Below are 22,024 nucleotides of genomic sequence, written 5' to 3' on the forward strand. Positions count from 1 at the left end.
ACTAAACCTTTCTTGCAATTCATGTAAATGTTTTATTATGCTGGTGTGCTATGTGTTGTCCATTGTAATGCGTGTGCTACGCTTAAAGAATTATTTGTATGCTGTTTGAGAAACAAAATGCATGTCCTTTGTGTTTATTTTTTTCCTACCAGAGAGATGATGAGGATGGTGATGATATGGATAGTTATCAGGTATTACTGCTGCTGTCGATCTGTGGCATGGGGCACAGCTACTGCTAATTGCCGGCATCCGCCAAGCAGAGGGCAGGGAGGAGGAAGGAGGACCATCGAGCAAGACTATGGCAGTGTTTCACTCGCTTTGGATTTGCTTTAAGCATAATCAGGGATACAATACTCTCTCTATAGACTTCTCTGTCCGTTCAAAATGTATGACCAGAATACCGCATTGCCGCTATGCCATCTTGAATGAGCCTGTCAAGACTTTCTACGCAAGCCCATCATTGCTGTATTAAATTAATGACTTTACAACTTGTACAATTATGCATTCATAATCTTTGAGTAGAGTCTTGTCTTCTCTCCTCACCTCCAAGAGAGTAGTATTGTTCTAATACGCCATTTTAGTTTAAAAGTCTCTTGCCAGATAGGAAATTGCAAAACATTTTCTGCACGTAGTTTAGTTTTATTTTGCCAGTTTTCCTCTTGCGTTAGGACCAAGCTTAATTATCCATAACTTAGAGAATTTAAATCTCAGCTTTTTCTTCTGGAAGTTTAGCGGGGGAGGACTGTACCTCTGAACTTGTACCCAGTCAGCAGTGGCTGGTCTGCTGTCGTGGAACATGGCATGATAGTAACAGGCCAGGCAGCAAGTGAAGAATGAGGTTTTCTGGGTTTGGTCCCCAGTCTTTGTGGTGATTCTCCGTAGTTTCCCGGTGAGGCTTCCTGTATGTAAACTGTGGGTACATTGCAGGTAAAGCCTCAGAGGTCCTCTGTGTCTGCTCTTACTGTCGTGTCTTAAAGGTTAGACTGGAATTAAGCAAGTCAGAGAGCATTTTGAGTCGAATTGGTGGATTTCTTGCCCTCAGAACTCTACTAAGAAAGAAAACAAACAAACAAAAACAGACTTTGCGAGGAAATACCAGTATCCCCTTGGACCTCAGCGACGCTGTTAACTAACGTGCTGCTGCTGTCTGTGTGCTTCCTGCCACGTTGTTCACGGGGAAGTCCAACAGCTGCTTCTGGGAGTCCTTAAAGCATGGCTGATGCATGTTGGGTGTTTGCATGGGAGACTTTTGGTTAGCCTTATGGTAGTGGTCAGAGGTGAAATGTTGGCAGCAAGTTTGAAAGGTTCTCTGCTCATCCCTTCTTTGCATTTCAGAAACTATATGTCATGAGGCCATTGAACTATGAACTATGAGGATGTCTGGTTTTTTTGCATTTCCATTTGCTGTTACATGGTTTGGGCTCTGTTCTTGGTGTCTCTGCTTGGAATCACACATCCTTCAAACAAGTAGCTCCAATTTAAACACACACGTAGACACACACACACACACACACACACACACACACACACCATAGAAGAATCATCCCAACAGCTGGCGTAGCTTGAGCTTCTCTTGCTTTTAAGTATAATTATCCTTTCGGAAAACCAGGGGCTCTGATTTCTGAGTTAACGGGTTCCTCGATCAGCATGCTGTGTTTCTGAGACCCCTTTGCTTTCTTGCATATTAATCACACAGCAATGTTCAATGGCCTTTCCTAATGAAAACTTTCCTGATCGATGTAAACATCTTTGTTAAAAAAAAGAAATAGCCATCTGTGCACTCTACAGGAAGATGTTTTCCCTCCCTGATGTCAGGAAGAAGACTTAAACTCTGTGAGGGAAAGGTGGTCCGACGCACTCATCAAACGACGAGAATACTTAGATGAACAGATTAAAAAAGTCAGCAATAAAAAAGGTATGTGAGAGTAAACTCTTTCCCGGGACTGGCTTTTTCACATAGAGACAGTGACAACAGGTTGTTTTCTCCTCTCAGCTGGACAGTGATATCGTAGTTTTTTTTACCTTGTGACAATTATAGATGTTAGCGAATCATTTTGTATGGTATTGAATTTGAAAGTCATAAGCATTCACAAAACTCTAAGTGAACTGTGACACTAAATGTTAAACTCAAATTTTGTTTCGGGTCGCCTGGCAGGCTCAGTTGGTGGACTGTGCGACTCTTGATCTCAGGGTTTTGAGTTTGAGCCCCTCACTGGGTATAGAGATTACCAAATAAAATAATAATTGAGAAAAATAAACTCAAATTTTGTTTTGATGAATGCAAATGCGGTCAGTACCGATATCTCATTATGAGGTGTTCTGGGCTCAGACCCCGGGACTGATGGCAGCTAGAGGGTCACGTCTGAAACCACAGCCCTTGGCAGGTCAGTGCCCAGCTCCTCTTGGGTGGCAGCCGTGTGCTCAGCTGGGGCAGGTTGGCTTAAGCTGGTCCACCCAATGCTACCAGCTCCAGGGATTGTTTGCTTATACTGGCAACAGCCACTCGGACTCTAGCATAGAAGTATGTTCTTAAAACCCTTAGTCTCTCTCATCCTGACTTTATGATCCGTTCATTGTGGTTGGTTCTGTACCAAAGGACACATTATGAATGTTTATCCATTTCAGGTAGAGGTTAGCAAAAGCTCCCCCTCAATAAAAAATCTTGGCTAAACATTCTTTTTATTTTTAATACTTATTTATTCATTCATTCATTCATTTTTAATTTTTTTCGTGTTTTTTATTTATTTTTGAGAGACAGAGCATGAGCAGGGGAGGGGCAGAGAGAGAGAGGGAGACACAGAAGCCGAAGCAGGCTCCAAGCTCTAAGCCCTCAGGACAGAGCCTGATATTTGGCTCAAACCCACGAACTGTGAGATCATGACCTGAGCCAAAGTCTGACGTGTAAACAACTGAGCCACCCAGGTGCCCCTATTTTTGAGAGAGAGAGACAGAGAGAGAGAGACAGAATGAGAGTGGGGGAGGGACAGAGGGAGAGGGAGACACAGAAACCAAAGCAGAAGGCTCCAGGCTCCGAGCTGTCAGCACAGAGCCCGACGTGGGGCTCAAACTCCCAAACCGTGAGATCATGACCTGAGCCAAAGTGGAATGCTTAACTGACTGAGCCGCCCAGGCGCCCCTTGGCTCAACATTCTTGGCATCAGTTTGTGTACGAGCTTGGCCTGCTAATGTCAGCTCACTTTGACTACACCTTTGTAGCTGCAGAGTTGAATTATGAATTCAAGGACTTCAAAATATATTAAATAAAATCTCTTTCCTAACAAGCGTGAAGGACAATGAAGTTAGTTGTAGAGAGTGCATATGTTGAGGGTTTCAGTCATCTGTAAAGTAGTGTATAGTTTTATGAGACGGTGTCGCACCCATCATTTCATTGGCTCCTTCCAAGAAGTGTGTGAAGTAGACATAACTTGTATTATCCCTTTTTGACTCATTAGGAAGCCCAGACTCTTCTGTGAACAACTTCCCCCAACTACAGAACCAGGAAAAACAACCTGTATTCTCATCCCTGTCCCAAGGCTGTTTCTGCGTCCCTTCCTGATGGCCCATCAGGCGAGAGTCCTGGCCCCTGAGAGCTTGTCTGGGTGCTCAGGCTGGAGCTTCGAAGCCTCATGTCCTTTTTTGGAACATCATGGATGTTTAAGCCACTTGGGGAATGTTACCGAATGAAAACCTATTTATTTTAAATTTGGAAATTGTCGGGGTGCCTGGGTGGCTTGAGCGTCCAGCTTCGGCTCAGGTCATGATCTCACGGTTTGTGAGTTCAAGCCCTGCATTGGGCTCTGGGCTGACAGTGCTGAGCCTGCTTGGGATTCTCTCTCTCCCTTTCTGCCCCTCCCCTGCTCCCACACATGCTCACTCTCTCTGTCTGTCAAAAGTAAACAAACACTTTTTAAAATAAAAATAAATTTGGAAATTGTCTTTTCCCCCCCTCTCGGCACCCATCCCCTCATTTTGTCCTGCAGAGAAGACGGAGGACGACGTGGAGCGGGAGGCCCGGCTTGTGGAGCAGTGGGTGGGACTGACGGAGGAAAGAAACGCCGTGCTGGTGCCTGCCCCGGGCAGCGGGGTCCCTGGGGCGCCCGCTCACTGGTAAGTGCTGTCCGTTACCCCCACGCAGGCCTGACATGATGGTGGCCGGCCGGCACCAGAGGCGTGCCAGTGCCTTTCCAAGGCTGTCACAGTAAATGCTAAGTGACGTGAGCTGCCCAGGGAGGGACCACCCATCTCTGGTGCTGCCCTCCCTTCTCTCCTCCCCCACTGCAGCCAACTTCCTCTGCCGGGAAGCCGGGGAGTGAGCATTAGCTGGCCCGCAACCAAATACCCCATGCTTAGTTTCTCCACATGAGCATTTTGGACACGGTTTCCTGATCTCCAGAAATTCTCTTAGTTGGACTTGAAAGAAGGGTGTTTCCAGGGTCTATTTGGAGAGGGGAGAAAATATATTTTCTTATTAGCCTTCAGTGCCTGCTCTGTTTGGTCCCTAACACACAGTAACCAGCTCTCAAGCACTAAATAACAGTGATCAGTCAATTGATCACTCCATCCCAATGCTCATGAGAAACAGCATGGTATCCTAGGCTCTGCAGTCCAGTAGATCTGAATTCAGTTTCCAGCTGCAGCTCTTTTAAGTGTTCAATGTCATTAACTTCTCTGAGGCTTTATTTCTAATCTATTAACGGACCTCCTTTTTTTTTTTTTTTTTTGGACTGTTGTAAGAATTAGAGTTAATATATTAAAAATATGTTGTCCATGGTGCCCATTTGTTACATGGTAGCTCCTGCTGCTGCTTATTCTCATTCTCGTTCTTTTTACAAGAATATGTCCTAGGGGTTCCTGAGTGGCCTAGCTGGTTAAGTTTCCGACTTTGGCTCAGGTCATGATCTCACAGTTCGTGAGTTCAAACCCCGCATCCGGCTCTGTGCTGTCAGTACAGAGACCACTTCCGATCCTCTGTGCCCCCGAGTCGCTCTCTGCCCCTCCCCTACTCTCACTCTCTCTCAAAAATAAAAAAAAATAAACATTAAAAAAAAGGAATGTGTCCTAGGCATTTAGGAGAAATTGGATTGCTTTTGAACAGAGAATATACACGCCCAGATCGTGTCTTTAGGGTAGGCGTAGAAACATCAGTGATGTTATTTGTGTCCATAATGACAGATAGAAGTATAATGGATTCGATGGTATTATGAGACCAGAAAATCCAAATTTGCTGCCACAAAATTTGTAACTTGATGTTTCTCCCCACACAGCCCCCTGCTGTACTGGAATCCTGTAGGGCACACACACGGTCTGTCTGCTGGCCACGTGTTAACAGATGGACGCCTCATTCCCAGTCTTGTTCTGCTTCCTGAGGCCTTGTCTAGACAGTCCTTCTCCTTACCTCATTCACCTTCATTTGAGCCGTTTCCAAACTTCCAATCATCTCGACTGTACAGTGGGTCCTGACCCTGAGTATTCTGATTCTCAAGAGAAAAGATGGGCCCAGGACTTTTCATTTTAAGAGGCCCTCCCCACTAGGTGACTCGGATGCACCTGGGCCAGTTTTTGATAAAACGCTGACTGCTTTGGTCTTTTTTGTCTTTCATTGTCTTTTTAGCCTTTATATATATATATATATATATATATATATATATATATATATATATATAATTTTTTAAGTGTATTTATTTATTTTGAGAGGGACAGAGAAAGAGAGAGAGTGAGCAGGGGAGGGGCAGAGAGAGAGGGAGAGGGGGACAGAGGATCCGAAGCAGGCTCTACACTGACAGCAGAGAGCCCGATGCGGGACTCGAACTCATGAACGGCAAGATCATGACCTAAGCCAATGTTAGGTGCTTAACTGAATCAGCCAGGCGCCCCTCTTTTGGGCCTTTTATATGTCTCTCATTCTCGCCTCCTGTGAGTTTTTTCAATGTTGTCTTTATTGTTTATTTCCTCTGGGTTCTGATCCTGCCCCCTATCTCCATTGTTTTTTCTTTCTCTCTTTCTTTCTTTTTTTTTTTAATGTTTATTTTTGAGAGAGAGAGTGCACGCTTGAGGGAGACGCAAATCCAAAGCAGGCTCTAGGCTCTGAGCCGTCAGCACAGAGCCCGACACGGGGCTCGAACTCATGGACCATGAAATCATGACCTGAGCCAAAGTCAGACGCTTAACTGGCTGAGCTACCCAGGCGCCTTCCCCATCTCCATTCTTAACAGCATCCCTTCCCTTCTTTCCCATTACTAGAATTATTTCTAGAAAAGCTTCAAAGAATCTTTGTTTCACTGGTAGTTCTTTATGGAAGTCACATAATTCTCATGATTTGTGTTGACAGGGACGTCAAGAAATGTGAAAATATTTCATTCATAGAATCTGTATCTCCACAGCAGTTCTCCTCCTCTTCCGTGCCTCTGTGGTGTTTGATTATCTAATAAGATGTAAAACATGTATTTTGTTATGATTAAATTTTGTTGTTGAATTTAGGATCCCACCACCTGGAATGGAAACCCACATCCCGGTTCTCTTCCTTGATTTGAATGGTAAGTAACCACCAGTGCTTTAGGTGTTCTTGTATTTAACTGAGGTTTGTAATCTGTTCAGATCCACCCGATTGGGATCCTTGAATCACTTTTCTAATCACTCGTCTGTTGTGTCTAGGTGGCATTCTTAGTCCGACCAAATGCATGAAGTTTGACACACAGCATCACTGGTTATCCCACAGAGGAGTGCACAGTTTAAAAGAGAGTACCAAGAGGTTAAAAACTACACATGAAAACGTTAAAACTGGGGCACCAAGTGGTTCAGTCAGTTAAGTGTCTGACTCTTGGTGCAGCTCAGGTCTTGATCTCAGGGTCTCGAGTTCAAGCCCCATGTTGGGCTCTACATTGGGCTCCGCACTGGGCATGAACCCTACTTCAAAAACAAACAAACAAACAAACAAAAAAACACACATTAAAACAGTTATGGTTTAGAGACATTAATGGACATAGGACATAGGAGTTACCTGAGAAGGTGATCACCTGCAGAGATTCTGAATTTTGAAACTTTGCAATGGCCTAGGAATCTGCATTTCTAACTAGTGCCATTTGCTCCCCACCCCCAATAGTATTGATATCAGAACGTGATTACACTATAACCTTGCATTCAGGGTTGTTCTTTACTATGGCTATTAGACCAAACCTGTATGAACCAAGAATGATGGTTCTTGTATTCAGGTATTCAAGTTCTTGTATTCAAGTATTTTAGCAGTAAAATCCATCTTCAGAGCGCAATCTTAAATGGAGCCCCTTTTGTAGAAGATAAAAGCAGAGTTGCCAAGTGGGGAGGTAGGTAGGCTCAGGTAGGCTCTTTGACACGGCCCCCAGAATCTTAGAACACAGCCTGGAAACCTCTTTTTTTGGAGGGAAGACCCAGGGAGGTTGGCTTTGGCTCTTCATATGAAGAGGTTTTTTGTTTTGTTTTATTTTGTTTTAAGTCTGGAAGTAAAATGCGTGCCTCATGAAGTGGTGAGTTCTCTGTTCTTGGGGGGATAAGAGCAAAGGTTGGACGATCACTTACAGAAATCTGTGAAGGGTGAATCCCACATGGTGTAGGGCTCTGGAGGAAGGTGATCCTCGTAGTTCTCCCAAGTAGTCAGAACTTTGAATTTTTTTTTTTTTTAAGTTTATTTATTTTGAGAGAGAGTGCAAGTGGGGAAGGGGCGGGGGGGGGGGAGGGGAGAGAGAGAGAGAGAGAGAGAGAGAGAGAGAGAGAGAGAGAGAGAGAGAGAATCCCAAGCAGCCTCCACGCCACCAGCACAGAACCCAAAGCAGGGCTCGAACTCATGAACCACGAGATCATGACCTGAACCAGAACCAAGAGTCGAACACTTAACCAACTGAGCCAGCCAGGCACCCCATAGAATTTTGATTCTAAATTGCTAATTTAGCTGTTCCAGTCTCTAATCGTGTGTAAGGTATGTAAGTAGGACACAAGCCTAACCCCAGGTTACACAAGGAATTGACATCAGAAAGCAAAGTTTCAGGTGTGTGTTTGTAGGGAAAATATTTGCTCCTAGGACTGCCTATGGGATATATTTGCCCATTTTATCAGAGACTCACAGGGTCCATTTTTAGCTCTCCTAGTTGTCCCTGGAAAGGATACAAGCTATTGTGAGTTTTGGAGTCTCTGTTTCAACTGTGGGGTAAGAAAGGAAAGAAATGAAAATGTGTTACTTGCAAACTTCATCAGTGGGAAACACATTTTAAAAATGTTGGCGCCTGCTTAAAAAATGACTTTTCCTTCCACTTCTGTTTCTGTGCCCTGGATTTGGTCAGCGGATGACCTCAGTGCCAATGAGCAGCTCGTGGGCCCCCACGCGTCCGGTGTGAACTCCATCCTGCCCAAGGAACACGGCAGCCAGTTTTTCTACCTGCCCATCATAAAGCACAGCGACGAGGAGGTAATTGAGCCCTAAGGCTCCGTTCATGGGCTTCCGGTTAGTGCACAGCCCAAGGGCCTCTCTTCCCACGAAGCTGCCGTGGTCTGCACTGGGGGAGAGGACTGGGGAACTTGGAAAAGCAGAATGTGTGTTGTCGCTCAGAAGAGGGGAGGAGGAACGTGTATGACTCGGTGGGGCTGCGTTTATTTCCGTGCATGGTGTACATGTGCACCCCTGAGCCGTGTCTCTTTCCGCCTCCCCCTTCTCCCGTCCTTAGGTTTCAGCCACAGCCTCTTGGGACTCCTCAGTGCATGATTCCGTTCACCTGAATAGGGTCACACCGCAGAATGAAAGGATTTACCTCATAGTGAAAACCACGGTGCAGCTCAGCCACCCAGCTGCTATGGAGTTAGTATTACGAAAACGGATTGCGGCCAATATTTACAACAAACAGGTAGTAATGGGGCCTGATTCTGCCGTTGCCTTCATGAGCTTGAAGTCCCTTCCTCCTGTCACAGGGTAGGGTTTTGTGGTGAAGCGCAAGTGCTTCCCACACTAGCTAGGTTACAGCCTGATTCTCGTTGACCCAACATAATGGGGCATAAAGAGAGCAGAGGTAAATGTCACCCAACAGAGGGCTCTCTGCCTTGGCCGACTTGAAACGCATCATCCTAGGAGGCAGTAGGGCAATGACATTTCACTGTTCGAAATAGGTTAAGTGACAAATCCCAGCAGGATAGTGACAAAACAGGATGAGAAGCGGGCTGTAAATAAATCCCTGCTGCGTCCCCAGGTCTCATCTCAGAGGTGCTACAGGCCAAACTGAGCCTCTCCAGCCTTCTTCTGCCTGTGAGAGGAGGACACATTGATTCAGCCCTGTCAAGACCAAAAGCAAGGCTGCCCATGGGGGAGAAGAGCAGCCCCCCAAATCCCTGGATGGGCTGCAGATTCTGTTATCTGATCCCCAAATGACAGCTGGACACTGTTGTCCTTCAGAGTCAGGGACAAGGATTTTTTTGGTTTTATTTTTCTGGGTATTGTATGCGCATCAAAAATGTAGTCCTTGATAATGTTTCTGCAATCTGTAAAAGGCTGAATGACATATATAGTATTTCATATCGCTTAATTCGGTTTTCCTTTCCTGGCAGAGTTTCACCCAGAGTTTGAAGAGGAGAATATCGTTGAAGAATATACTTTATTCCTGTGGTGTCACCTATGAATTAGTATCCAATATACCAAAGGTAAAATACATATTACTTTTTAGAAATATCAAAATACAAGTATTGGAGGGGTGCCTCAGTGGCTCAGTTGGTTAAGCATCTGACTCTTGATTTCAGTTGAGGTCTTGATCTCAGGGTTGTGAGTTCAAAGCCCCTCATTGGGCACCACATTGGACTCTGCATTGGGCAGGAAGCCTATTTTTAAAAAAAAGAAAGAAAGAAATACAGGTATTGGAGAATATGTTAATTCTTAGAACATCTAAATCACTTCCTCACCACAGTTTGGATAAAAAGATGACTCACACAAAAGCATTGTCATTGCCTTGTCCTTTCAGGCAACAGAGGAAATTGAGGACCGGGAAACACTGGCTCTCATGGCAGCAAGGAGTGAAAACGAGGGCACTTCCGATGGGGAGACCTACATTGAGAAGTACACGCGAGGCGTGCTGCAGGTGGAGAACATTCTGAGTCTTGAACGGCTCCGGCAGGCAAGTAACAGCAGTATCTGGACCAGAGGATGAGATCACCAGCCCTTTCCCCTCCACATGGACAAAGATGAATTTATTTACCAAACACCTTCCCTCTGAGTCTGTGAGAGAAGGAAGACTTGAGTAGCAGTCTCATTCGACAAAGTAGTTACTTTGAGGAGCGCGTGGGTGGCTCAGTCGGTAAAGTGTCCAGCTTTGGCTCAGGTCATGATCTCATGGTCTGTGGGTTCGAGCCCCACATCAGGCTCTGTGCTGACAGCTCAGAGCCTGGAGCCTGCTTCGGATTCTGTGTCTCCCTCTTTCTCTGCCCTTCCCCTACTCACACTCTGCCTCTGTCTCTCAGAAATGAATAAACATATACACACACACACATACATACATACATACATATATATATGATGTAGTTACTTGGACAAAATAGTATTACCAAAAATTAAAATAATGTCTACATTTTATCAAACACCTTCTCTGGAAGTACTGTGCCTGAGTGATTTAAATACAGTCTTTCATTTAATCTGCAAGATCACCCTAGGAGGGAAATAAACACTGTCACAATCTCCTTTGGTAAGTGAGAAAATTGAGGCCATGGTAATAAGCTAACCCGCCACAGGCTACACAGCTAACAAGTGGTGCAAAGTCAGTTGTAAACCTTGGAGGGCTTGACTCCTAAGTCCACAGGTTTAACCACGTGCTATTACCATCTCCCTAATTTCGGGGTCCAGGTTAACTTCTGCAACAACAACGGGACATTCAGGTGAATGTAGTCTAGGTAGTAGAACTCTAAGACAGGAATTGTCATCCATGGAGGCAATAGTTGAAGTTACTGGAAAGTGCCTTGTGAGCAACAGAAGTACTAAGATTGGCATCTGGGGGCGCCTGGGTGGCTTGGTCGGTTAAGCGTCCGACTTCGGCTCAGGTCATGATCTCGCGGTCCGTGAGTTCAAGCTCTGCGTCGGGCTCTGTGCTGACAGCTCAGAGCCTGGAGCCTGTTTCTGATTCTGTGTCTCCCTCTCTCTCTGACCCTCCCCCGTTCATGCTCTGTCTCTCTCTGTCTCAAAAGTAAATAAACGTTAAAAAAAAAAAAAAATTTAGGGGTGCCTGGGTGGCTCAGTCGGTTGGGCGTCCGACTTCGGCTCAGGTCACGATCTCGCGGTCCGTGAGTTCGAGCCCCATGTCGGGCTCTGGGCTGATGACTCAGAGCCTGGAGCCTGCTTCCAATTCTGTGTCTCCCTCTCTCTCTGCCCCTCCCCCATTCATCCTCTGTCTCTCTCTGTCTCAAAAATAAATAAAACGTTTAAAAAAAAATTTTTTTTTAATTTTTTTTTAATTATTAAAAAAAAAAAAAAAAAAAGATTGGCATCTGGCAGAAAACCCTTCCTTCAGTGGGAGTCCCACCAAAATTGCTGCATGAATAAAGTACAAACAGCATAAAAGTTGACTGTGGTTTTCCAAATGACATCTATACTTAGGGGTACCTCTGTGTTTTCTCTGCCTACCTATGTAAAAAATCCACAACATAAATCAGTTCAGCAGTTTTCTTGGTTTTATTTATGAAAGGCGTTTTTGGTAGGTTAAGGAAAAAGAAATGAGTGCGGTACAATAAAGATCCCAGCCCTTGTAAATTTGGGAGGGAGTGTGGGGTCGAAACGATGCGTATTTCTGTATTTTCTAAACGTTCCACACTAAATGTATGTTATTTTTGTTATCAGAAGGAAAAAAAAAATAAATGCTATCGTGAAATTTTACAGGCGGTCACGGTCAAAGAAGCACTGTCCACGAAAGCTCGGCATCTCCGGAGGAGCTTAAGCACGCCAAATGTTCACAATGTAAGTGCACCCTGCTGAGGCTCTGCTGAGTCCTGGCCGTGTGTCAGGGTGTGGGGGCGGCGCGTAAGGGGTCTGGAGTCAGGCGGGAATAGGCCCTGTGGGCCTCCCACAGGAGGTGTGGGCATCCCGCAGCACCAAGCCTGTCCTCTCCTAGGGAACCACAGCAGAGAGCGCTGGTATGGTCACATGACTGAGCCTTTAGTGGGATCTTACGGATTTCTGGTCATAGAGTTATGTCCTTGAAAGAAGTTTCTTGAGACATAAATGCATGTAGTTGGTTTAAGGTTGGTAGGTCAGCTAAAAATCCTGGCTGCTGCTCGTGAATCCGTTTCTATGCCCTGTTCAGGCTGCCCTGGTGGATTCTACTGGGCTGCCCATCAGTGTGACAGGGCTCCAGGCACCTTCATGTAGACACTCCTCTAGTTCCTGGTCTCTCCCCTGACCACTGGATTCTGTTCCTCAACCGGTTCATCTGGAAAATCCAGTTGACAGAAACTGCTTCTAGTGCAGGGGAACACTGTCATGGGAAGAAAGGACAGACTAGGGCATGGACAGTTGCAAAGCAGTCTCTTTTCCAGAAGCAGCAGGGTGTAAGATCCTGCCAAGGAAAAGCACAGCATCCTTGCCTTCCTCCTCTCCAGAATTGCCTGAAAGTGATTGAAAACATGGCGAACATTGATAAAAGTTGTCATACGGCAGGCCACAATGCAGCCCCAGACAATCCCTATAATCATTTTTTTTTTTAATGTTTATTTCTGAGACAGAGAGAGACAGAGCATGAGTGGGGGAGGGGCAGAGAGAGAAAGGGAAACACAGAATCGGAAACAGGCTCCAGGCTCTGAGCTGTCAGCACAGAGCCCGACGCAGGGCTTGAACTCACAAACCGTGAGATCGTGACCTGAGCCAAAGTCGGTCGCTCAACCGACTGAGCCACCCAGGCACCCCCCTATAATCGTTTTTGTACAGGTTACTTCTGACTACAATGCAGTTATTAGAAACTGATAATGGGAGCCTCATACTACGTATGTAAAAAATCTACAACATAAATTAATTCAGCAGTTTTCTTGGTTTTATTTATGAAAAGCATTTTGGGTAGGTTAAGGAAAAAAAAATGAGTGGGGCACAATAAAGATTCCAGCTCTTGTAAGTTTGGGAGGGAGGGTGGGGTCGAAATGATGTGTATTTCTGTATATTCTAAACGTGTAAATTGAAAAAAAAAAAAAAAAGAAAAAAATGGTCTTTTAATTAAGTTTTAGGTATCAAAGAAGAGAGCGTAATGGAAATCAGGATGTATTTAGAACAAAATGATAATAAAAACGGGTACATGTACCAGTACTTGTGGGATGTGGTTGGAAGTGGTAGTTAGACAGAAACTGGGCTCTGAATTCCCTGTTACTCCGCTTACAGAGCCGAATACTAGACAGTAGGGAAAATGAAAGAACAGTGAGCTACTATTAGGGATGTATGGCTCTTGTATTAAAAAGAAGAGTGAAAAACAACGAGGGAAACATCTGTGCTACAAGGTGTAGACAGACCACCTATGAAGTATTCTGTCCACCTCCAGCCCCCTAAAAAATGATCCTGCTCTAAGATTCTGAATCTACCTGCTAAACAGTTACAGGGGACAGAAGAGAATGTTAAATGACACAATGGGGACTCAGCAAGAGGGAAACTTTATGGGAACAAATGGCCTAGAAAAGGGAAAACCCCTAAGAGACAAAATACATCCTCTGATTGCGATGTACAAATTGTTGTGATCCTGATTCAGAGTTCACTGAAAATGTTTATGAGACATTTGAACACTGGAAGATATCTGATACTATTTAGGAATCCCTTAATTTTTTTAAGATGTGATAATGGTATTATGTTTATGTTTGTTTTGTTTTTTTTAATCAAACTCCTGACCCCAAGTCTTATCAAGAGTCACGTGCTCTTCTGACTGAGTCACCCAGGTGCCCCTGTGGTTATTGTTTTTTTAAAGGGAGGAGGAATTCTGTATTTTTTAGAGATTCACAGAGAAATATTTATGGATAGATAATTTTTAAATTAAACAAAATCAGAATAAAAAAATGTTAAGGTAATAATAAATGCTAGAGCAGAATCCTAATAAAGAAGGAAATAATAAAGATTAGAACATAGGTGTATGAAATAGAAAACTAACAATGGAATCAACAAAGCTGGAAAGCAGGCTTTTGAAAAGACTGGTCAAATGCACTGACTTCTACTTAAGTTTCATTGGGGAAGAAAAAATATTGGGATAATAATTCAAATATTATTGGAAATAAAAATGGACATATCACTACAAACAGAATGGAGATTTAGACAGCATTAAGAGCAAACCATGAATAACGTTATACCAGTAAATGTAAAAGCTTCAACAAAATGGAATTTTCCTACAAAAACCGAATCAAGAAGACAGAAAATCTCAATGCAGTTATCACCATAAATGAAGCCTAAATTCGTGGAGAGACAGACTGTGTTCATTGATGGAAGCACACAGTATCAAAAGAGTTGGAACATCTCCTTAAACTGATGTATAAATTTCCCACATAATCTCCTATAGAATTTCATAAGCTGACCCTAAAATTGCTATGGAAGAGCAAGTGGAAGGCACACAAACCTTATCTGCAGCCCAGGGTTTCCATGCCTTAGTATAACTTCTAGAGCGTCTCATAGAAACAGGATGGGGGCGCCTGGCTGGCTGGCTCAGTCGGTAGAACACGTGACCCTTGATCTCGCAGTCATGAATTCAAGCCCCACGTTGGGTGTAGGGATTACTTAAATAAATAAACAAACTTAAAAAGAAACATAGGATATATTTAGAACTAAATAATGCCGAAATTGTATACATGTCAATCATTGTGGGGTACAGCTAGAGTGGTACTTAGGGACCGTAACAATAATTTATTTCATTATAGTTTGTAACTGACAAAAATTGGAAGTGGCCTACATATCTATCCAGAATAGAACAAATAAATTATGAGACTAATTAAAAAGACCATGGTAAGATACCACTTTTTTAAAAAATTCGCAAAAAATATATATTATGTGTGCATATAGTAATACTTTTATGTATAAGATGTGCATATATTTTTATGTGTACATTCATTTTATGTATATAAGTAACTATATGAAGCTGGTGTGGGAATAATAAACCCCAAATTGAGGGTAGTTGTTACTCCTGAGGACTGCAGAATAAAGAGGGACGTGAGAAGGTCATACAGGTTTCAATTGTAAATGCGACACTACATTTCTATATATGTAGTTTATGTTACACGTATGAACTACGTTGATAAAACCATTGCTCTCTTACAGGTCTCCTCCAGCCGACCAGACCTTTCTGGCTTTGATGAAGATGATAAGGTGTGCACTTACCATGGCTAGATAATTAACAGCATCTAAGTCTGAAAATTTAGGATATCCTGGTGTTTTGAAAATCTCAGGATTTCCTATCTCAATCTTATTCAGATTATTGTCTCTACATGTCCATTTTCAAGTTCAAATAGTTGATATGAAATTGTTGTGCACTCAGTGTTACATTGTAAGTTAGCATATTTGCCGTATCAAGCTGATACTACACATAATTGAATGTGTGTTAATGGGTCTAACTCAATGCTTTAAGAAGGTATTATATCTACCCTAGCAAAATCAAAATTATTTCAAGTAGGTAAAATTGAGGATTTAAAATTAAGGACATATTACAACGTCACCTTACTCAGCAAATATTTCTTGGAACATATATTGTATATATGTCCCTATGCCAGGGACTAAGTGATTCAAAGAATAGAAGCACAGATTATGCCCTCAAGAAGTTTAAAACTAGTCTTTAGTGGCAGCCAACTCCTGAGAAGTTGGAGTAAGATTAAATAAACTTATACATACAAGTTTTCTCTCTCTAGTATACCAATATCTTATGCCAGTTTGATACTTTTAAATCTCAGGCATATGGAGTAGAGTAACCATACCACCTAGTTTGTCTGGGGCAATCCCAGTGTATGCCTGCTACCCAGGCAAAATTATCAGTGGAACCATTTCACCCTGAAAAGTGTTTCATTGTGGTCTTTACCCAGTCATCCTAGATAACACACCAAATGTATAAAAGTGGCTGCCTCTGGGGAGGAAGGAAAATGAATGGGACCTTAGAGGTTCAGGAGAGGATTTTACTCTGTTCATAATGATTTTATTAAGTCTTGAACAAACATGATACAGGATTAACATTAACACTCTAGCTATATCTTGGGTATGACAGTATTGGTCATGTTATTCAGCCATTCATACTTTTCTATATGTTGGAAATATTTTACAATAAAAATAAGGAAGCGCACATACTGCCTTTAAAAATTAGAACAAAACTCAAATCTGGGCTTCATTTCTCATTTTTTTTTTAATTTTTTTTAACGTTTATTTATTTTTGAGACAGAGAGAGACAGAGCATGAATGGGGGACGGTCAGAGAGAAAGAGGGAGACACAGAATCTGAAACAGGCTCCAGGCTCTGAGCTGTCAGCACAGAGCCCGATGCGGGGCTTGAACTCACGAACCGCGAGATCATGACCTGAGCCGAAGTCGGACGCTTAACCGACTGAGCCACCCAGGCGCCCCTTCATTTCTCATTTTTAAAGGAACTTAACTGCAGTTAACCCATGTCTTTTCCTTGTAGGGTTGGTTAGAGAACCAATTAGACATGTCTAACTACAGCTCCAGTTACCAAGATATAGCCTGTTACGGAACTTTACCCAGGGATTCGCCTCGAAGGAGTAAAGAAAGTAGTGGTGAGATTGTTTTTCCATGTTCTTTCTTTATAATTTCTTAGGAAAAGCATGGGGCGGGGGGATCCTTTTGTAAGTGGCCTATAATAAGATAGGAACCTGAAATTCTTAGTGGGCTGGATGTTTCTAAACTGTCTTCTTGAATAGAATATGTCACATTCACTTATTTGATTTCTTCTTGCTTTGTAGCCAGTATATCTTCCAGATAATAATAATAATCGGCTTTTTGTGTAGCACGTTAGAATTTTCAAATCCTTTTTCCCACAGCATTTCCTGAATTTGAAGTCAGTTTTGAGATGCACACAAATCTTATTACATTATGGTTAGACTTCATTCTTTACCAAAAGACTATCTACCCATGTGATGTTTTTGTACTCAAAAGATTTTTACAAGAAATTTTTGATTCCCCGAGCGGTTCCAAAAATGATACCAGAAATGAGGTTGATCAGTGACAGCATTATTCCTTAACTGTGTAATCTTCCAGTGCCCTGAGAGGAACAGCATTCTCTGAATATGTAAATCAGCTTATATTTTACCTACTAAATGACACTGTACCAGAGAATTGGGAAGAAAATACAGGAGGAGGAAAAGAGGCCCTAAACGGCCAGAAATGAGTGAAAGCAGGAAAGAGGAATTGTTCCTCAGCCATATGGAGCCAGGGTGGCTTGGGAGAAAAGGGGGCTTGCAAGAAAATTTGTACAGGATGCATTCATTGAACGTTTATTGAGCCTCTACTTGCTATATGCAGTGAAAGATACAAAAAGGTACCATTCTAGATCCTAAATTCTAACTGTGGAATGAGATACATGGAAAATTAGATAATAAATGATAAAGAGCCCAAATGCATGTACGGACAACAGCGTCCAGGAATTCAGAGCATTGGAAAATCAGCATGAGTTGAAATCGCTCTAATAGGTGGTGCTTCAGGCTGGATCTTGAAAAGAAGGTAGAAAATTTAGTTTCTGCTTTCTTCGATGCCTCCCAGTCGTTTGATGACTCTTAGTGACTCAGTAGATACATCTCCATTCTTGCCCACATCTGTTTGAATCGTTAGCCAAATATCAGCATGTTAATTTCTTTGTTACACCAGATCCTCCTCCTCTGGCTAGGTGATGACTGTGCTTCCTGTGCGCTGGTTAAAAGTGCTCTGTGCCTGTGAATTCATGCCTGTTTGTCCTTCCCAGGTTGTACATCCGAGAACCCTCACGCCTTAACAGTCAGTCCTTTTAAAGCATTCTCTCCCCAGCCGCCAAAGTTTTTCAAACCCCTGATGCCTGTAAAAGAGGAGCATAAGAAAAGGATAGCTCTTGAAGCGAGGCCTCTTCTAAGCCAGGAGGTAAGTACCAGAGTTCTCTGTGCGCGTAAAAAAGAACAGAATTGTGTTGCCTGGGGAGCAGCGACAGTTGTGCATTTACAAGCTGGGCGCTGCGTGTAGACACGTGTGGGTCACCCAGGGTCACGGGGGAACTTGTGTGTTGTTATTGCTGTTATCTTCTTTCTGCTTACGGCTTTTCAAAGTATTTTTTTTAACGTTCCATGTGAGAAAGGTGTTCCCTAGGTGTTTGGAAAATAGTAGGGGCTTTTTTTTTTTTTTTTTTTAATTTGATAAATCCAGTTATGCTATTTGCCATTAGTCTGTGTAGTCTTGTCAGACTTCATCAGTGGTTTTAACTTCGGCCCGCGAAATCTCCGCACTACTCCTGTGGAATACAAGTGTTCGTGTTGCTTTGCTAACTTGCACGTACTTAACCGTGTATTTCGGCTGTCGGCGTCTTCTGTGTGTGATGCATCTGTGTGTCTTAACCTTTGCAGAGCATGCCTCCACCTCAGCCACGTAACCCTGGCTGCATTGTGCCCTCGGGAAGCAATGGCAGCAACATGCTACTAGAGCACAATAGCAAACGTGAGAAGAAGATTGTAAGTTCCAGAACCATTTCTGTCGTATTGCCCGGTGGTGGGTTTTAAAGGCCCTTTCACAGACAATCATCCAAATCCTTTAAGAAGAAATTAAGATAATGTATTGGGTCTTTCTCTCTCTTTTTTTTTTTTTTTTTAAGAAAACAATGTGATCACTGGTAATGAAATGTTGCATGAATGTGGCCATGACCTTTGATTCTTCTGAGTGTGCATTCTATTTTATTTATTTATTTATTTATTTATTTATTTATTTATTTATTTATTTGCTTAGTATCAACTTGCTTAGAAAAAGGGGAAAAGGCACTCTTACTGATTCTAGTCTTTGAAAAGGGTAACAAAGAGATCGCTTTAACTGATTTCTGGATCTTTCTAATGTGTCTCTGCATACTGCCCAGATTCTGAAGTTAATCTACCTAGAGGAGTTGCACTTACTTGCAGTGAGTAAATCATGCACTTAGCTGTGGGGATGTTTGAAAGCTCCTTTCGTGTCGCCCGATGCTCCCGCTAAGCTGATTCTGCAGCTTGAAGCCGTGCTGCAAACCCTCACTGCCCCCGTTACCGCCTCAGCACCTCAGGCGGCAAAATAGGTCCCAACCCCCTCAGTGTCAGGCTGGCTCTTGGGATGGCTTATCTGTATTTCAGCCACAGGTAGGTTGAAACTCTGCCTGTAAAATGCCCTTCCCCGGCTCTTGGTTTTCAAATTACGCATTTGCAAATCGTTTTTAAGACGCTGTTATACCAGGCACGGGGGATTATATGGGATACCTCAATTTAAAAATCAAACTATAGGGTGCCTGGCTAAGTCGGCTTTAGCCGACTAAGCATCTGACACTTGGTTTCAGCTCAGGTCATGATATCACGGTTTGTGGGTTCAAGCCCCGCAAGAGGCTCTGCACTGATGGTGTGGAGCCTGCTTGGGATTCTCTCTGTCCCTCTCTCTGCTCCTCCCCTGCTCGTGCTCTCTCAAAATAAATAAACTTAAAAAAAATAAAATAAAAAACAAACTGTATTCCCAGACCTGGAAACAGTTTTCTTGGGTCTGAGCTTTCACTCTCCTGTGGCTTCCTGGGCTTTGAAAAAGTAAAGCAGCTTGGAACAAGACAGAGCTGGTTGGTGTTTCCATCTGAGGACAGTCTGATCTGTGGGCAGTCTGTGGGAGGTTTCCTTTCCCAGCTGCACATCAGACCTGGTCCAAAGACTCCGGGGTGTGAGGTCCTCTGAAGGTTCTAAAATGGGCTCCTGCTGCTCACTGTGTGAACCTAACAGGAACTTAACCCGGAATGCAGTTGGCCATGCACCTGCATGCTTGGAGAGCTCACAGGCCTTAGGAAATGACCTTCTCATTCCTCCTGTCTGTGGAGGACAGAAGAAAAGGCACCATTTCCCCCTCCCCTCTGTCCCTCTCCCCACCGTTGCTTCTGTGTTCTCCCTGCCCCTCAGTCCCAAGTCTCCATCATAGTTCCTGATGGAAAAGAGGGTGAACATCAACACCTGCCCCTACATCTCTAAATTCTAATATGTTGCTCATTCACTTACTTGACCTCCCCTGCTTAATTAATAAGGCTGCATCATGGGCTGCAAAGGCCAAGTAGCTAGCTCATGACCCTTGCAAACTCTCTGGCTCGTTGGATCTGTTGGATGATGTGGAACCTACTACCATGATGCATGGGTAGTAAATTTAAACCTCTTGTAACAATCCATTCTGGTAGAACACACCATCAGGAGACTGCTGGATGACCCTTCTGGGACTACCCAGCAGATGGTTTCACTGTTGATAGAGTTTGCCTCTTCATTATTTTCTTTACTTTCCTTGTATTATTTTTATATAAAACCCATTTCAGGACTTTTAGCTAGCAGAAGGTAGGATGGAACTGGCTTCTCTTAACCCAGCAACTCTCAAGCAGCACTTAGCCTCTGTGTGGTTGCATGCACCTTGAAGTCTACTGAGTAGGGTTTGAGGGTACCATTTTTATTGCTGGAAACTTGAGAGAATGGCCTCTACTCTCCTTAGAAATCTGGCACCAAACAATAATGACAAAATCTTTAAAAAAAGGAGAAAGAGGGGTTCCTGGGTGGCACAATCAGTTGAGCGTCCAACTTTGGCTCAGGTCATGATTTCACAGTTCATGAGTTCGAGCCCTGCATCGGGCTCCATGCTGACAGTGCAGAGCCTGCTTGGGATTCTCTCTCTCTCCCTCTCTCTGTGCTCCTCCCCAACTCGAGATCTCTCCTTCCCACCTCTGTCTCTCTGTCTCTCATATATATATATATATATATATATATATATATATATATATATATATATATATATTTTTTTTTTTTTTTTTTTTTTTAAGAGAAAGAGGGGATCTTGGCTGCTTAGTCAGAAGAGCATACGACTCCTAATCTTGGGGTCATGACTTTGAGCCCCACATTGGGTGTAGAAACTAAGTAAATAAAACTTTTTTTTAAAAAGTTTTGAAAAGAAAGTCTCTGTCTCTTCATCTCTGAAACTATTGAACTGCTTGATTTATTTCAGATAGTCCTGGCTTTTCCAGGATGTTCTGGTAGATTTTAAGGGTATTGCTTGATCTGAGGTTCTAATTCTCTGTGGGAAGCTTTCATTTTATTTCTCCTCTTACAAATGGACATACACTGCTTTATCCTTTTGTTTCCCATTCACTCTCTTTCCTTTTACACTCTTGAAAAATCCGAGGGTGAATCAGTGGTTTGGTCTCATCAATGGAGTTTGAAATAATTTCTGATAGTTTCAAATAGAATATAGTTACATATAGCTAGCCTTGATTCTTTTATTTAAAAAAAAATTTTTTTTTTAAGTTTATTTATTTTGAGAGAGAGTGCATGTACGCAAGCAGGAGAGGGGCAGGGAGAGAGAGAATTCCAAGCAGGCTCTGCACCACCAGTACGGAGCCTGATGTGGGGCTCAAACCCACAAACTGTGAGATCGTGACGTGAGCCAAAATCAAGAGGCAGATGCTTAACAGACTGAGCTACTCAGCCTACTGAGGCTTGATTCTTAAAGCACAGTGTGTTGTCTGATCAGTTTGGGAAGATACACAAATGTACTTCATGTCTTGTTTAAATAACATAAAGGCAACAACATGCCTTTGGAGTCTATCTTTTTAAGTCATTAAGCAGAGAGAAGATTAGAAAGGAAATCCCTTCTCCCTCTCTTGGGTCTTGCATAGACAGCATATAGTTTATTTCTCCGTTTTACAGATGAGGGTCGTGCCCAAAGTCTCGCGGTTAATGAGAGCATAAGAACAAAGGCTCCGTCATCCCTCAGCACAATTGGGCTGACCCCAAGGACTCCAGATGCTCCCCCAAATAGTGCAGTTTTAGTTGCCCTGCTGCTGCTGTTTCTAAAAAAGGCTGCCCGCCTTTTAGTACCA

General features: G+C 43.1%; 1 protein-coding gene across 9 annotated transcripts in view; it reads left to right on the top strand.

Annotated features, from left to right (window-relative positions):
• The window catches only part of KIF13A (kinesin family member 13A), a 220,889-nt gene that overhangs the window by 190,385 nt on the left and 8,480 nt on the right, over positions 1–22,024 (top strand). For 3 of the 9 annotated variants that reach the window (XM_058732899.1, XM_058732904.1, XM_058732906.1), the window contains 13 exons: positions 153–191; positions 1,816–1,915; positions 3,981–4,107; positions 6,478–6,533; positions 8,310–8,434; positions 8,691–8,867; positions 9,562–9,654; positions 9,969–10,121; positions 11,870–11,947; positions 15,263–15,310; positions 16,607–16,718; positions 17,900–18,051; positions 18,528–18,632. In XM_058732899.1, coding sequence (XP_058588882.1) covers positions 153–191; positions 1,816–1,915; positions 3,981–4,107; positions 6,478–6,533; positions 8,310–8,434; positions 8,691–8,867; positions 9,562–9,654; positions 9,969–10,121; positions 11,870–11,947; positions 15,263–15,310; positions 16,607–16,718; positions 17,900–18,051; positions 18,528–18,632 — 1,365 coding nt within the window. Of the gene's footprint in view, positions 1–152; positions 192–1,815; positions 1,916–3,980; positions 4,108–6,477; positions 6,534–8,309; positions 8,435–8,690; positions 8,868–9,561; positions 9,655–9,968; positions 10,122–11,869; positions 11,948–15,262; positions 15,311–16,606; positions 16,719–17,899; positions 18,052–18,527; positions 18,633–19,027; positions 19,070–22,024 lie in introns of all 9 variants that reach the window. The other 6 variants (XM_058732903.1, XM_058732907.1, XM_058732900.1 and 3 more) reach the window with 4 other exon arrangements.

Source organism: Neofelis nebulosa, chromosome 6, assembly GCF_028018385.1.
Source record: "Neofelis nebulosa isolate mNeoNeb1 chromosome 6, mNeoNeb1.pri, whole genome shotgun sequence".
Lineage (NCBI taxonomy): Eukaryota > Metazoa > Chordata > Mammalia > Carnivora > Felidae > Neofelis > Neofelis nebulosa.